The sequence below is a fragment of the Gymnoscopelus microlampas genome, assembly GCF_963454915.1.
Source record: "Gymnoscopelus microlampas genome assembly, chromosome: 2".
NCBI classification, from domain to species: Eukaryota; Metazoa; Chordata; class Actinopteri; order Myctophiformes; family Myctophidae; genus Gymnoscopelus; species Gymnoscopelus microlampas.
Window position 1 is genome coordinate 24,604,030 of NC_139939.1, and position 17,818 is coordinate 24,621,847.

The 17,818-nt window shown below is 42.5% G+C and overlaps 2 protein-coding genes across 3 annotated transcripts in view; one reads left to right on the forward strand and one right to left on the reverse strand.

Moving 5' to 3' along the window:
* Positions 1–1,819: 1,819 nt before the first annotated feature.
* Positions 1,820–13,223, reverse strand: crmp1 (collapsin response mediator protein 1; the record flags this gene model as incomplete). The annotated part of the gene is made up of 14 exons (XM_084070511.1): positions 1,820–1,917; positions 2,400–2,565; positions 3,027–3,206; positions 4,217–4,387; positions 4,595–4,736; positions 6,680–6,836; positions 7,050–7,170; positions 7,289–7,357; positions 8,555–8,635; positions 9,042–9,103; positions 9,428–9,592; positions 10,241–10,425; positions 10,806–10,894; positions 12,891–13,223. 14 exons carry the CDS (start codon positions 13,221–13,223, stop codon positions 1,820–1,822), a joined length of 2,019 nt encoding a protein of 672 aa, XP_083926637.1.
* Positions 13,224–14,995: 1,772 nt separating this feature from the next.
* wfs1a (Wolfram syndrome 1a (wolframin)) overlaps positions 14,996–17,818 on the forward strand; it is a 12,023-nt gene continuing 9,200 nt past the window's right edge. For both annotated transcript variants that reach the window (XM_084080655.1, XM_084080656.1), the window contains exons 1-2: positions 14,996–15,125; positions 16,088–16,651. In XM_084080655.1, the coding sequence (XP_083936781.1) occupies positions 16,102–16,651 (550 nt within the window). In that variant the 5' untranslated portion in view covers positions 14,996–15,125; positions 16,088–16,101. The remainder of the gene's footprint in view (positions 15,126–16,087; positions 16,652–17,818) is intronic.

Sequence of the window (17,818 nt, forward strand, 5' to 3'; positions counted from 1 at the left end):
ACAGAATACAGAATACAATATGAACCATCGACACATCTCAAGTCATCCGGGACTGGTCTATAAACTGTTCCAAGAGATAAAAACAGAACATGAAGAGGCAGCATTTATAGCAGTTATTATCCCACACATAGTTTGAATAAACTTCCAGAGAATGCAGCAGGAAGAAAGGAACTCCAGATTAAAGAACTGAGTGTGTGCATAGAAAGAGTAAAGGGGTTTAGGACCCCAATACATTCTGTGTGCATTTAAAGTGATCAGGGGGACAATAGAACAGTTGGCTGCTGTGTGTTTGTGAATGCCAGTGAGTCTGGAATCTGTCACAACGGAAGTGTCTTTTCTTTGAAAATATAAAATAGCATGTTAATCGTATCTTTGCCTCTGCACTTCCTTCTTTTGACTATTTAGATTTGTATTAGTAGATACATATATATATACATATATATGCTTGAGCTAAGTATGTTATATTAAAGATAGATGGCAAGTTTTATATCTACATGTGTTCCTAGTTTGTAGGACATACCGTACTATACTGTTGTTGGTTCATGGCACTTTCAGTCTGGATAAGATAATATGCCAAATGCCTAAGTTGTGTTAGTAGGTAGAAACATTTCTAAATTATTCTTATTATCAATTAAACAAATAAAAATTCCAACACATTTTGGTCATTTTGTTTATTTGGTCAATTTTATTTCACAACAGTTACTGATTATCAGTGGTTAAATTGGTGATACAAGACAACAACAAAACATAGAAATATTACTTGTACCATAAACATCCAGAATAAATTAAAATCAAGTAAAAACTGTTTTAAAAGTTTCCATTAAAGGATTAAGGAAAGATTATGTAAGCTGAAGCCCTTTTACAGCAGTGATTTGTGAATCTCAAAACCTTTCTTTTCTTTTAAATCCAACAATGATAAGCGCCGTAATCAAATGAAATAGAAATGCATTTCGCATCATATGCAATATGTTTTGTATGCTTTACCTGATCATCTAGACTAAATATAACACTCTTCATAACATAACATACTGATTAATAGTGCATTCAGTATAGGTGACATACAGTATGATGCCAAAATAAAGTGGCAAGTCTCTTATTGAGGTAATGTTTAGAAAGCTGGTGTTTTCTGACTCTATCCACAGAGAATGATTTTCTATATGTAATGCCTACATTTACCTGTGTAAAACTAGTTATGGTAGTATTGTGCTCTCATATACAACTTCATATGTGCCTCAAACACAAAGTCATTGTGCTGCTTCTGTAATAACAAACCACAAGTAGTTTAACATTTAAAACCATGTCCATGCAATGATTATAACCAACCTACTTGAGCCACCATGAACACAGATATGAAACCAAATGTTTATTCAGCCGTCCAGTAGAATATACTGTTAGAGGAGTATGTGAGAGCAGACCCACGGGAGGTGAGAGACACAAAGAACCAGGAAGAGGATATCATGCCCAAGGAAGAGTCGACGACAACATTAAGACAACACGTTTGGTTTGTTTGGGTGTTTGGAAGGGGTCCGTCACTCTGTCTGTCTGTGTGTGTGTGTGTGTGTGTGTGTGTGTGTGTGTGTGTGTGTGTGTGTGTGTGTGTGGGTGGGTGTGGGTGTGGGTGTGGGTGTGTGTGTGTGTGTGTGTGTGTGTGTGTGTGTGCGTGCGTGCGTGCGTGCGTGCGTGCGTGTGTGTGTGTGAGAGAGAGAGTTTGATTGCATGGGTGATTGTTCGCAAAGGTTTTTGGTTCTCTACCTTGTAAGAATAAATGGACCAAAAATATAAACATCATTTGCTAGATGGCAAGAAAGCTCTCATGTCCTCAGTTATCATAGCCAAACATGATGCTGGAGCGACCACCAGGGGGTGCTACAATGCGTTGGCCAGAACGACGTGGGACATTGTCATCAGTCTGTGCTCCTAAGAAAGAATGAAGGGACATGACAGATCATGAAAGGTTTAATTAAGTTGTAGCCACTGCCTTTATAAGCATTATTTTACACCTTGGCTATTCAAAAATAGCAGATATACAAGCTCATAGCGCGAGTGCCGCGCTACGAGCTTGTAGATCTGCTATTTTTGAAAAACTGTGAAAATATGTGCAAATCCTTGAATATATATTGTTTTAAAGCGAAATTTTTGTACTCAAATATTTGCTTCTGGGGGTCCCTGGAACAACATATTTTGAGATGGGGGTCGGCGGCAAAATACATTTAATTTTGGGGGTCCTTGACATGAAAAAGTTAAATTAAAACATTAAAATACTATGTACCTTAAAATAAATTGTTACCCTTGTTTTCCTCTAGACCTAGTCCTCTAGAATATTCACTCAGTACTCCAGTTTGATCCTAAAGTATATACTGAGTAGCATACTGTATGATAACATTTCTCTCTCCTGTTACCTGATAGGCTGAAGCTGGACTGATGGAGATTGCGGACTGGTTGCGGTTGGTGAGAGGTGGGTGAGGTTTTGGCTGAGGGGGAGGGGGTGATATACTTGGGGGTGGCAGGGACGTCGTACACGGGGCCATCATACATCCCTCGACAAACGCTTTGCCTTCCCTTGGCCTGGACAGTAAATACACAGACACAATCACAAGGCACAACTTATTAATTATAGTACAGACATAATGTAACATGAACCATGGGCTCAGGCTATAATTACATATTTAACCACTTAAACCCTCAATACTTAGTCGGCTCTGTACTTGGTCCACACTTTTACTTTTCTACACCAGCGTTGTGCTTGTAGATCTGTTATTTCTGGCAAATATTCTCCGCATAATAGAGAAGCTAGGGTTCAAGTGGTTAAATGGTGCTTTTTCGTAATTCAGAATTATTCAGCATTTTTCAAACACTTTTTTCAAAAATGTTCAAAAATAGCAGATGTACAGTACAAGCTTGCAGTGCAGCACGAAGTGACGCGCTGTTAGCTTGTATATCTGCTATTTTTGAATAGCCAACGCTAAAATCTAAAATGATGCTTTTCCTGGTTTTAATGGGTTAAAACCCTTTACCCCTTCTTGTACCTGGTTCCTGCACTTGATGCGCTGGTAAGCATAGTCTGGGAAGGGCTTGCGGGGAATGAATCGGCCAGTGCCCTGCTGTGCCTGCAGCTTACCGTCCTCATACACAACTCGACCCTGGCTCACTACTAGCACTGGACCCCCACGGCACTCAAGACCCTCAAAGATGTTGTATTCCAAAGCCTGTGCAGAGGGTATAAGTAAGATGGACAGAGATCATTGTTTTGTACACATTGGTACAAGAGAAGGGAGAATAAAAGAAACGGGGATTAAGCAGAGGAAGAGAGGGAAAGTAGGTTTTTTAAAACACTGTATACATGTTCAGCTTGCACTACAGGGCCAAACAGATGAGAGATAGGGAGAATGAAAATGAGACATGAGACTTAAAAGATGGAGTAAAATGCAGACAAAGGAAAAGGCAGAACAAAGTGGGGGCACAGAGCAGAGCGACAAGGGGGATGGGCAGATATATGGTATATGACAGAATGGTTGGGAAGGGATTATAACCTAAACCCACCCCCAGCCTTTTGGGTGTAGCAGAGCATACATTAACTGAATACATTAACCATTATTTACCATCTTCATCATCTGAACAAAGCCGTCTCAGATACAGAGAAAACTCATATAACCAAATGGGGCAATACATTATATAGTGTGATGATATTGTGGTTCCTCGAGCTGGGATAGACCAGTGGACAGGTTAATTAATCTCACCTGTGTCTATTGATTGTGAGATTGCCAGTACACATGCCGAAGAAGGGCATCTTGCCCAAAATGTGTCATTTAAATAGTTAATTCAAGGACCGAGTGCTGACCTTGTATTTATTTTGCTATCCCTATACAATCTCAGCATTTCTATAATATTAAATCCTTACATAATGAAGGTGTTTATAAATAATGAGCTCAAATTATTTCAAAAAATCCGTCTGAGTTCTAGTAAGTGCAGTCTGGCCTTCCTGTCTCAGTTTTTGACCTTGATGTTAAATCACATTTCATACTTTATATCATCTCCTATATGTAATACTGTTTCCTTCACTCCTTCTCCAGTCATGTTGTACAACTGAGGATTATTTTGTCTTGTGTCACTCTATTTTGTCTGGTTATATGGAGAAAAGAGAGGACAGTACTTTTGTCTTCCTTTTTCTTTCACCCCCTCCCCTTCCTGGCCTTTTTAATTATTTTGTGTTACTCACAGACTGCTGGAGTTTGGCAGTGATGGTTTTCACTCTGTCAGGGTCCCAGATAGCGATGTCAGCATCGGACCCCACCGCTATCCGACCCTTGCGTGGGTACAAATTGAAGATTTTGGCAGCATTGGTGGAGGTGACTGCTACAAATTGATTCTCGTCCATCTTCCCCATGGCCTGAGAGACACAGGAGACAATTTAGTGTTTTCTTTGGAAGGGCAAACAAGTCAAACAAATGTACCAGATAGATGGACGGATACAGTAGCAATTGAACATATTCACACACCATCGCCATCATACTCACCCCCTCCTTGAGTAAAATGGCCACCGTGGGGATATGGTCAATGAGTTCAGACACGCATATAAAGACAAAATAGTACTCACAACAGCCTTGTCCCAGACAAAGCCCATCCTCTCCTCCACTCCATTGGTCCCCTCTGGGATCAGAGTGAAATCGTCCTTGCCAACAGCCTTTTGAGATAAACTGTACGCACAGTGAGCACTGCCCACCACTTGTAGGTCCCCACTGTATCAGTAACAACATAGTTTATGAACACAATCAGGATAAACATATTAAATACCATTTTAACACAAATATTAATAATACTTTATGACACAGCTTGGTTGAATACTTTTCTCACATTATATTCTTAATAACAGACCAGTTCTGCCTCTGTTTACGTAGCTGTGGAAGCAGCTTTTAATGAAATGTGTTACCAATATTTAGTGTCATATTATTGAGTTTGTCCAGAAGCAGGAGTGTAATAAAGTATATATTCGTACATAAAGTGCGAAATAGGATGAGGCAGGACAAATTCAGGACATTGTACATTATCCCTTACAGTAATCCTGTAGTGTAGGTTATTGCATAATATATCTGTACTCAATTTAACATTGTGTGTGTGCCTGCCATGTCAGCCTGTCTTCTTATAAGGGGGGAATTCTCACTGCACAGACAATATGAGACAAACGTTCCTTCTACCAGCCACCAGGTGTCCGCAGTGAGCACGATAGTGTGAATTACAGGACCAGTCATGTTTGTACTGGCCAAGGGCAGACAAGCCAGCCAGCTGATTCACAACAAGTGATGCAGCACAGCTGCAGTTCCATTCCCTCAGGGTTTAACCATTTTCAACAGGATGTCCCTATTTTGGGCATGTCATTATAGGCAAGACATGGGATGTTCAAAAAATATACACATTTAAAGATTATAAAAAAATATTTATCCCTATTCATATTGTCTTTTCATTGACGAAGAGCTTAAGTGGTTAATTCAAGTGGTTAATTCATCCCATATAGGAATTTTGCGTTAGTGAAAACCCTTACTGTATATGCAAACGTGTCAATTTTCCTTGCGGTGTGCAATAGGCTGAAAGTCGCCCACATTGCCCTCATTATCACATCAAGGGCCTTCATTTCATGTGTTAATTATAGTGATAGTAGCTGCAGGCAGTGAGCCCATACCATTAGAGTATACGTGGTGTGTTATTGAAACAATATGGCTCCTCAAGTATTTCAAATTGTTGTCCTTTAGTTCACCTCTCTAAAAATAAACACTGTCACTTCTACAGGAGCTCAAAGATGACAGTAGTGCCATGCTGCCACTGTGACAAACAGATGCATGCACCCACCCGAAGTCGATAAAGATATTCAAGATTCAAACAGGAAAGGGTGTAGGAGATGGAGCAGTGGAAGAGAAGATAGGAGAGGCAAAGTGGGGAGTGTGTGTGTGTGTGTGGGGGGGGGGGGGGGGGGTTGCCAAGGCAACAGATGATGGAGAATTCTAGTTCCTGTGCTATTTATGGAATCAGGGACAGTGAAAGGTATACTCAGCAGGGGTGTGTGTGTGTGCGTGCGTGCTGGATATTAGAAAGAGAGAGCTAGGGCTCGTAGTGTACTATATATGAGAGTCATGAAAAAGGTCTTTAAATGTGCCATGCACAGTAAAACCCTCAGTGTTCATTTACCTCTGAGAGAGTACAAATGTCACCGAAGGAACCACATGAGGACTGAGGACGTTACTGCAGCGACATCAAGTGATATAGTCATCCTATACTGCTGTGGGCCTGCTCTACACTTTCTATAACATTCTTTCAATTCATTTCTTTTTTCTAGAATATCTGCCTTTGAGGAGAGTAAGATTAGAATTTGTGTTTAACACTAGCTGATATTTAGGGCATTTTAAAGATGCGGAGAGTAGTTCTTGTGAGCATCATAAAGGAGTATAGATACAAAAAATAGTACTTAACCACTTATGCTTTGTTGAACGGCTCCCCCAGGGTTCCCCTTCCTTTTTTCCCTCTACACAAAATCTCTACGATGAAGACAGCCAATCTAAAAACTCACAATGTGTCACGTTGTTTGCCTATTATAACATGCCCAGAATTAGGACTCTAGGGTTCATGTGGTTAATTTGCCTCCTGAACTCTAGTAATGCAGTCTTTCTCTCTCTCTCAACAGGAATATTACCTGGCCAGCAGTGTGTGGAGGTGGTCCAGGGTGGTAGGGTCAGGACTCAGGGGTGGAGACATCACATAGGCAGCAGCCGTTGCCCAGTTTTTGCTCCAGTAGTGAGAGCCATCGGTAGCCAGGCTGGCTGTGATTGGCTCTCCAAACACGACCGAACCTGGGGGTTGGAGAGAGAGATCATTTGTGTCAGTGAAACATTAGGATGGGAATCGACAAAGAGACTGTACTTCAAAAGATCAATTGTATACATCTTCATGGTTCAGGAGTGTGAATTCTGATGACTGCTTTGTGTGTTTGGCAAATGCTGCAAAGTTGAGTCAGGTGGGTAGAAATGTAACAGGGTAAAAGAAACAGAAGGTCGGAGACGGACCTTTCCTGCGTGCCTGGGCGATGGTTTCGGCTGCACTCTTGCTCATCACTTTGGTGATGTAGACAGGACAGTTGACCTGGTTACCAAGGGTGATGGCACGGAACACCGCTTCAGCCTCAAGCTGCATTGTAAAAGGAAAACATAAATATAAAGCCAAAGATGTATGAATTTATGTACGGATGGATGGATGGATGGAACAATATGGATAAATTGGATGAAGGAGAAGAACATGAGATTACCTCCTCAGGGCGACTCAGAGGATGCCCTTCAGGTCCAGTGATTCCCATGTCAAGGATTTTTTGTTGTTCCTAAAATGAAAAACAAAACATCCTTATTATTTTAAGGGCTGGGTCCACCAAAGCATTTTCTCCCTGAGCATACAGTATGTTTTGAATTGTTTTCAATGGGAGCGGCACTTATTTACACTATGCTAGAAACACCAGCAGCGCAGCAAGGCGCTGAGCATGCATCTATTCTGCACTGAACCATGCATGTCGTGTGTTTTTTACCTGTTCTCTCAAAATTAAAAACATTCTTTTCAACTTTGGGTGTTTGGACGAGTATTTTAGAAGAACGCCTTGTGTTTTCACCTGGGAGAAAAATGCTATGGTGGACGTATACTGCCTTAGTTATTAATCCCTCTCACTGTTATCGACATTTGCTCTAGCACCACCATCATCTACTGTACAATCAAATACAGTATAATCATCATTACCACCACACCATATTAATCATCATTACGTCATCATCATTAGTGTAATCACAGTCAGCAGCCATGGGTGTCTGTGATAAACCTGTCACCCTCAGCAGTGACAGCATCAGACAGCATTAATCCTCTCTCTGAGAGACAGGCTGTTATGCAACAATGCGTACTGCAGCAGGACAAGGGCTGCAAGCTGCAGACAGAGAGCTAGTACGTTTGATATGTGCAATAGTTGTAGCCTGACATTCATCCAGATCTTAACCCATTAAACCCCAGGAACACATCTGTGTAACCACTTAAACCATTATTCTATACTTTGGCTATTAAAAAATAGCAGATATACAAGCTCATAGCGCTATGAGCTTGTAGATCCCTGGAACAAAATATTTTGAGATGGGGGTCGGCGGCCAAATACATATAATTTTGGGTGGTCGATGACATGAAAAAGTTTGAGAACCACTGATATTATAGCAACATACGTTTTTCAGAAAGTTTTGTAGACTCGGAACCTCGGGCCTTAATGGGTTAAATTGTGCTTTTCAAAAATAGCAGATCTACAAGCTCACAATGTGTTGCTATGTGACGCATTGTGAGTTTATAACTTATTTATTTTTTAAGAATAAAAACAAAATGTGGTTTGAGTTTGAGTAGATTGAGTTGAAGTAACAATAGCAAATGTTTTCAGGGAGCAGTTGCAATGGTGCTAGTTCCTGTAGAGCAGGACCCCTGGGGTTGCCCAGAGCCCACTTTGAGAACCATCGCTGTAGAGCAGAGGACACACTATAAAACAGAGGGCACCTACCTGAGCAATCACGTCTCCATTCTCAGCGTGAACCAGAACCACGGCACCCAATTCCTTCAAGAATGAAAAGGCCTCATACAACTGAGGCGTGGGTGAGTGAAAGGAAGAGGAGATGTTTTAGTGTCTGAGGCAAGTGATGTTGTGGCACAGACGAGCGGTCATTTCTGTCTCATGCAGCACTGGTAAGGTTATCATTGCTAGCATATGGTGTTAATCAGAAGCAGTAGCAGAATATTTTTTATAGTCAGGTATTTTTGCACATACAACCTTGCTGAGGTCGGTGCATTACACTGACAGCTGTATTGAAAAGGTATTGAAACTTTATATGCCATAATATGGCACAATATGGCATATCAATTATTATATGGTATATGGTACCATATATGATATCCTATGAGCCATACAGTAGCATACAATATTTGATGTACACAGCATATCAAATAGTGAATATGAGCATGGTACTAACATAGTGAAGTACGAAACTCACCTGAGTGTCTGTCATCTGGTACAGATCTTTGTAGGCCATGTACACTTGGAAGGAGTTGATACCTGACTCATGCGACGAGGGTAGAGAAGAGGAAAATTAATAACATGTATTATGCTCATGGTGGTTGCTACACAAATCATGAGGAACCTTTTGTTCAAATCAGATTACTAGTGTGCTTCACACCTGGCCACTGCGGCAACGCAAGAATAACAGAATAATGTCACACACGAGCCATGTGCCTTGGCGTTATGGGGATTCTGAAATAAAACCTTTCTAAAACTAGCCCTGTTATTCTTCCAAACGGGGACAAAATAGGGACGACACAAATACTGTCAACGGCCGTTTGAAAAAAAAAGGAGAGGGAACATGGAATACACTGACTGCACCTTTGTCCTGGACCAGTAGTTCCAATTCCTCCTTGACGCCCTCATGCCACTGGGGGATGTCAATGTGCAGCGAATAGTCACAGCATGCTTTCCTGTCTGCAGCCTCTTGCCAGCGCTCGAATGCCTCCAGCAGGCTATCCCCGGGCTGGGGGGCCACATGGTCAACTGAGGGTGGAAGGTGTGGGAGTCAAGCAGTGGTGGAAGAAGTACTCAGATATTTTTCATAAGTAAAAGTAGCAATACCACAATCTAAAACTACTCTGTTACAAGTAAAAGACCTGTGTTGATTGATTGATTGATTGATTGATTGATTGTTTCTTGAGTAAAAGTACAAAATATTGACATCTTGACAATATTGACAAGTACCAAAAGTAAAAGTACTAAAATATTTGAAAATAGCCGATCTACAAGCTCACAACGCATCGCGATGCGACACGTTGTGAGCTCGTAGATCAGCTATTTTCAAATAGCCTATGTATAAAATAGGGCTAAAGTGGTTAATGTAACCACTTTATATAAATATAATATAATATAATTTAAATCTGCAAAGTAACTTGAAAATGAAGTTTTCAAATAATTGTAGTGGAGTAAAAGTACAATATTTGCCTCTGAGATGTAGTGGAGTAGAAGTAAAAGTATTATACTTTACTTTATTGGAAATACTCCAATAAAGTAAAAAAAATACCTCAAAATGGTACTTAAGTACAGTACTTGAGTACATGTACTTAGTTACTATACACATGGAGTCAAGGTTTAGGATAAATCTACGTGTGCAGCTGAGCACATAACTGAACACTCGTTTTCCGCACTCACTGATCATGGTAGTGCCCCCGGCCAGCGCCGCCCTGGTGCCCAGGAGGAAGTCGTCTACCGGCTCACTGCCCAGGAAGGGCTTCATCAGACAGGTGTTGGCGTCTACGCCCCCCGGAATCACCATGCAGCCGTTAGCCTCGATCACCCTCACGTCCCCGGGAACAATCAGGTTCTCCCCCACCTGCCTGCAGAGGAACAGGAAGAGAGAGGGCTATAAACGGACGGAGGAAGAAAAGAACCAGCAACTTTTGTAATAATTGGAGACATTTTGAATTGCTTTCTTTTTTGATTTTTGCTTATGACATGCCCGAAATAGGGACGCCAGGTTCAAAGTGGTTACGTCTATGTGTGGGTTTTATAAATATTGAACCAATGAAAAGTGTTAACATGAACTTGTGGCTAAATAATAACTGCACTGGGTCTATTGGAACAAAGGTTATTTATTCTATTTCGTGAAAAGTAACAGTATTGGACATGCAATGTTTCTGCCCGACACTCGTTTTACACTGAGGATTTTACTGTGTGATATTTTTACTTGTATGCTTCTTTTGCTGCAATTACATACTTGATGAGGCCGTCCTCGATGTAGACATCTGCATACAGAGACTGGTCATCGTTGACCACTCGCCCTCCTTTAATCAGCAATGCATCACACTACATGATGAGGGATGGAAGGATGGATGGAATGAGAGAGAAGGAAAAGGGGAGGGGAGAGAAGAACAGACAGTCTAAATATATTTTAAACAATCAATTGAATTGTATACTTCTTCTGGAATAAGAAGTATACAAATGCTACACATTTTATTCAAATGCATGTCAGATACAGCATGTTTTTTTAGACAGATGCTACTGTAGGTTTGATGTTTACCTATAGTATCTTCATGCACTACAATGTTCTCTTTGCACTCTACTTATGACTATTGTTGACTAGGGTTCAGGCCGTTTACTCTGATTTCAAACTGGTACCGTAAGTCACTCTGGATAAGCTGCAAAATGCCTAAATTGCCAATTGAGGGATGCTCGCGGCCACAACCCCTATCGCCCATTGTTTCCATGGTTCCACATAACACAACACAACACATTAGGCTAATTCACATATTCAAATAATAAAAAATAACACAATAACACAATAGAACAACTGTCAGTGTGCACCGTAGGGGCAAGCTGGGAAGTCCATCCTCATCCATTGCACACCCCGGGACACTACACAGCCGTCATTTGAGGAGTCTGTAACCCACTCACCCTACGTAAAGTCCCAGAATGCAGAGGCAATGTGGAGCCAAGGCCCGAGGCTCTGATTCGCGAGACTCTATACTGTATAGTATTTCACCAAGTATTCTGACCTTGAAAAGATCGACCTTTAAAGGCTGTTACCTCAATGGATTTATTGACACCCACACCAATCTAATTTCTAATGGAAATATTGATAACTTGCTTTATTGTACTTGTTACTTCAAGTGTGATGTTGGGGGGGGGGGGGGGGGTTAAGAATTCAGCTGCAAAATATACCTTGCAAAAAGGTATATGCACAAACTGCATTGCATATACGTGTCTCTGGACCTTGTGAGTGAAACCTGCAGTTCAACTGCCATACCACATCCCTTCATCAAGCTGCATGTGTATATAACCTTATGGTCCAACCCTGAACAACAATACACACAATTTGAGACATTTATAGTTGTCACCCAGTGCTTTTGTCTTGTGTCTAACTTCAAATAGGCGGTATGTGCCATCTTTGCTGCCAGACTAACAATGTAATCTGTTCTGTTGGTATCAGGCACAGGGATTTGCAGACTCATAGACAGCCTACCCGGTCACCACGGCTATAGCCAGGCCTGTATCTTACTGCTCATGTTCCCCTGGTAATATACCAGTCATGCTGTACTCGCTGTAGCCACAGGCGGCGTTTTGTTGTGACTCTGTGCCCTGCATGACACACTCTGTGCCCTTTGTCTACTCTCCCCAAAAGAGCACCAACAATGTGTGTGTGTGTGCGTGTGTGTGTGTGTGTGTGTGTGTGTGTGTGTGTGTGTGTGTGTGTGTGTGTGTGTGTGTGTGTGTGTGTGTGTGTGTGTGTGTGTGTGTGTGTGTGTGTGTGTGTGTGTGTGTGTGCCTGCTGTGCGTGCGTGGGTGCGTGCGTGCGTGTGTGAGAGACAGACAGACAGACAGAGACAGGGAGAGACAGACATGGTGATTCCTCTGCCTGAGGGCTGAATGAAGCGTGCCTTCCCCCGGGGGAGAAAATGATAGGGAAGGAACATTTTGAACGTGAGGGGACGAACGTCTAAGCTGGTGACGTTCACGGCTCTATAGAAATATGTTTGATTTCCAGTGTCACCCGGCACGTGAGAGAGGAAAACAAACAAAGCAGTGACTGAAGCCTGTCTGTCTGTCGCTGTCCAATTCAGCACCACAGTATCAGAACAGAGTGCTGCGCTCAAGTTCAAAGCCTTGGCATTTGGAATGCGCCATATATAGGCAAAGCCGAGAGAGTATTAAAACCATGATCCAATATTAACGAACTGCATTGCAGAATAGGTTCATCATTTATGCAGACCAACCTTTGAAGAATTATTGTCCGACTAACAGAATGGCGAGCTCGTAAACCCCAGGGCAAGATGCTGCGTAAATGAAATGATTTGCCTTATACCTTCCCCATCTCCGGACATCCGTTGTCGGTTGTTTCCGCGGGTGAGCTGCATGGCGACCTGCCTCGCATCTCGCTGGGCGTCTGGCTGCTGGGTTGTTCACCAGTGTCCAGCATCCTCTCTCGGCTGCCGCTCCTTGGGGTGCGGCTCCCTCTCCTCGCATCGGCCGCGTGGTTGTTGTCGAAATCTATCGTCTTACTGTCGAACGCTCCCTCCACGGAGCTGAACATCCCGTATCCCGATCTGCGCTGGTTCGGCCCACCGGTGGCTGGTGCTGCCTGCAGGTAGACTGGCAGCTCGTCCTCCCGGTTCCACTGCTTTCTGCAGTCGGACATTGTGATTTCGAAACGACACTACCTAGCCTATATTAGTATACGGATACTCCTCAGTCCTCGACTATTGTCGCTGTTTTAATAACCGGGTCACGACGAGTCGATCTGATCGCCGCCAGACGCACTCAGCACAGCCCCTGGTTTAGTGCTGTGAACCGTGAAGTGCAGCTCTCAACCAACCCGTGTAGCCTACTGAGTCCTGCCTCCTCCTAATGCACACACACAAATGATGCCGTCCTCCTCCGAGGACTGGTGGAGTGTCACAGTTAACTACTTTAGATGTGAAATCACCCTCTCTCTCTCTCTCTCTCTCTCTCTCTCTCTCTCTCTCTCTCTCTCTCTCTCTCTCTCTCTCTCTCTCTCTCTCTCTCTCTCTCTCTCTCTCTCTCTCTCTCTCTCTCTCTCTCTCTCTCTCTCTCTCTCTCTCTCTCTCTCTCTCTCTAAGTCCCCAGCAGCGGCGGATGACGAGATGGATGGCCACCATCGGGATTAAATCAACCAGCGTGATCTTTTACCCATATTTGGATGGACGGACAGCTTGTTAAGTGTTCTGCTGTTGGTCCAAAGTTGTTGTTTGTCATGCGAAACTGGGTGTGAATGCAAGCTAGGCCTATTATGTAGCCCAGCAGGTAGGCCTATAGTAGGCTACTTCTATACGTTTAAAAAAATAAAAACTTTATCTAAAAAGAAAGCCTTGTGCTTTTAAATTTAGTTCGTTGCTAATGTGAAATCGTTTCCGGAGGTGACAGAAATGGAACAGGTGCACATTGTCATTTCAGCACCTGCAGAGGTGGACAGCTCCCAAGGGAACAATGTGCAACATTTAGCGGATTCCACCGGTGCTGTGACCAAATTTCACTTCCAACAGCCCCAAATCCAAATGGTGTGTGTGTGTGTGTGTGTGTGTGTGTGTGTGTGTGTGTGTGTGTGTGTGTGTGTGTGTGTGTGTGTGTGTGCGGCGCGCGTGTGTGTGTGTGTGTGTGTGTGTGTGTGTGTGTGTGTGGGGGGGGGGGGGGGGGGGGGGGGGGGGGGGTGTCAAGACTGACACTTCACATTATAACCTCATCTCATATGACATATATAGTCATATGAGATGGGGCTGCAGCTGACTCGATTAAAATGTATGGCTTTTGACTTGGTACCATACTGCATACTGATAATCTACTTTATTAAATGACTTTAATCAACTCTTTTTTTGCAGAGCCGACCCTTTATTTTGACCCTAAATCCTCTTCACACATTCCTGTGTTGTAGCCTACCCTATTGGCTTACCTCGTCACCTCGTCACCTCGTCACCCCCCCACCACCACCACCAGGAGGAGGCCACACACTCCCCACTGACAGGCACACCCCGTGTACACAGCGTGTGGGAGTCGCGAGTGCCGCAACAAAGATCATACATACATACATACATACATACATACATACATACATACATACATACATACATACATACAGTACAGTACATACAGTACATACATACATACATACATACATACATACATACATACATACATACATACATACATACATACATACATACATACATGCATACATAGTATAATGTATGTATGAATATATGTATATGTGAATATGTGTATGTAGCCTATTGCATACAACATCTCCAGCTTGTCCCACCCACAGCCAATCAGATCAGAAAGATAGTTGATGATGATTTATGCTACCAATGAGAGGATGGTCTATTTTAAGAGGGCGGGGTGTATCAGCTGTCCTGTAGCTCATGCAGTCAGAGAAGCTATCATTGTCTCTGGTTACAAGACGCTTCGCATGCAGAGGGGAATGGACACAACTCACACAAGCAAAGAATTCACTCCAAACTCCTGAATTCAAAAGGGATATTTGTCTATGTCTTGAACAAGTCTTCAAAGTTAGACAACAAGCAAGGTACCTACATTTTTGATTGAAATAGTGGTCTGTTATGAGTGTTGACTGTCCCATGCCTGCATGGGACAGTAGGGAGTTATAAATTGGCATGATGCATGTATTGCAAGACTGTGTGTGCATGACGGAGCAAGGCACCATGTATAGCCTATGTTATACCAACTAAAATATATGGCTTTGTTATTTGTGGAAGAAGTCAGACTACTCGCATATTGTGTAAAAGTAGCAATACCACAATGTAGAAATACTCTGTTACAACCAAAGGTTCTGCACTCAACATTTACTTGGGTAAAAGTAGTTGCCTGAGATGTTGTGGAGTGGAGTAAAAGTATAAAATATCGGAAAATGGATATACTCAAGTAAAGTAGAGGTACCTTAAATGTGTGCTTAAGTACAGTTCTTGAGCAAATGTTCTTAATTACTTTCCACCACTGGGCATTGTGCCAAATATTATATAACTGTCACTCTCATTTTTCCTTGGACATTTATAGTGCAGAATACAGTTGATTGTTATGCAATGAGTAGATGACAACAAGGTGATAATAATAATTATTATTATTATCATTATTATTAGTAGTAGTAGTAGTAGTATTATATATGATTTTTTGTTTTTGTTTTGACCTACTTATTTTAGGGGGTAGATAAGGGTACATGTTTGTCTCCAAGTTAGAACTCATTCGCCTTCTCCTTTCAAGGAGAAGGTGTCATATTTGAGGGTAGGAAGGGGGTAAAATAACCAGAGGAAAGGGTCCTCCAATTCCCCGAGCCATGCATCTGTTACATATTTGTGTGTGGAGTGGTGTTGCGCAATTCACAGGATCGCAATGTTTGACTTCCATGTACTGTAATAATTGACTGATTATATTTATGCGACATACCTTAAATGTTTTTGGTCAGTGGTGTAATTTTCATAGTCCACCATCTCTTTTTTCTCCATCTGTCTGTATGTGTCTCTCTCTCTCCAGAACAACAGACAGGGATGGATGATCCATCTGTCCCCGCTGTCAGCCACTCAGAGAAGGCATGTCCTGTGGAGGGTGCACCGGCCCTTGCTCTTCCTCAGCCCTTTTCAGCCCCAGACTTCATAGAAACCAAAACTGAAACTCTAACATCCACTCATCCCCCCCACAACAGCTCTCTCCCTCTCTCATCTTCGTTTCTTATCTCTGAAGCAACGAATGCCTCTCCACCTAAAGAGATAGCTAAAACCAGCTCTCCCAATACGTCCTCCACACAAAAAACACCATCTGTGCCCTCTGCTAATCATTTTACCCCTACGGTCTCCAATCCGAGCCCCTCTCCTCAACCCACAACAGCATCCTCTACACCAGCCAATCCAGCACTGACCCCTCCAACCACATCCCCTTCTACACCGGCCTCCATCAGCGCTCCCTCGACCAATGTAGGCCCCTCTAAGCCCCCAAAAGCTCTCCCTAGGCGCCCCACCTTTGCCGTCCTGGCCAAGAAGGTGATTATACAGGAGAGACTCAGGAAAGCTGAGGAGGAGGACACCATAGCTGATGATGAAGGTAGGAAGGCCTTCTGCTGGACTTGGAATTGATTGACACATTTGTGTTGATGTCGCAAAATGACAGGATCCTTTCAATACCATGTGTGATAGAGTCCTACTGTCTGTTACCATGTTATGCCTGAATCTCCAATGTCAATGTACTGTAGGTTTTTGTAGACATGTGGGTAGAGTAGCAAAAACTATACTCAAGTAAAAGTATTAGTATTAGTATCTAAATTAAAAGTAGTGATCCAAATGATAATTATCAAGACTAGAAGTTACTTCATATGATCTGATGTGTTGTTTAAATAATCAATTAAAATGTCTAAAATTGTCCAATAGAAATCAATCTGGGAACCCAGAGCCAACTGAAAAGGAAAAACAGCGACCTCTGCTGTTTGACACTGCTCAGTTGGCTCTGGGACAATGACGACGTAACACCCGTGCGCAAGGAAACCGGGGTTTTCGTCTGCCTTCAGCGCATCACTTCCGGTGGTGCAACTATGTTTTCATTCCGATTAACAATATTTCTACACGGAACACTAACACCACTTCTCCTAGAGAACATGGATCGTTTTGGTTATAAGCCCACTGGTTTCTATGATGAAAGAGCAAGTTAAAATGTGAATATCTTTCCGTGGTTTTGTCTGCTCCGCGGACGCTATTGTTAAATTAGTTTCGGTTCGTTTCGGGGGGGGAAGGATCCACGGACACGTGAATCCCGCCCACTACATTTGATTGGGTAAAGCGCGGCCTGCTTCCTGATCTGAAGGCACGCCCACTTGTAGGCCAGTGTGTACACGTTATGACGAACCTTCACGACAGATTCCAACGCAGAGCAGAATCTGTTCTTGAGAGATTAAATAGAAATAAACAAACTAGAAAATAAAATAGCTATGTGCAAATTTAAATATGGCCTAAACTATATCACTTTAAATAAGACAGTAACTAATAATATATAATAATTAAATATCCCTTTACGAAATAACAAATTCAGGCAGACAAAGACGGCAGCACATAACATAACTATTGTTCAGTCTGTCCACTCATTCTTTGATGTGTGTAATCTGGTGCGGAGACATTCTGTGTGCTGTGACAAAAAGGTTTTTGTCCTGCAGAAAAGACACTGATATGTGAAATAGGAGCACAACATGCTGTAATGCCTGACTTATTCTAGGTTACGCAC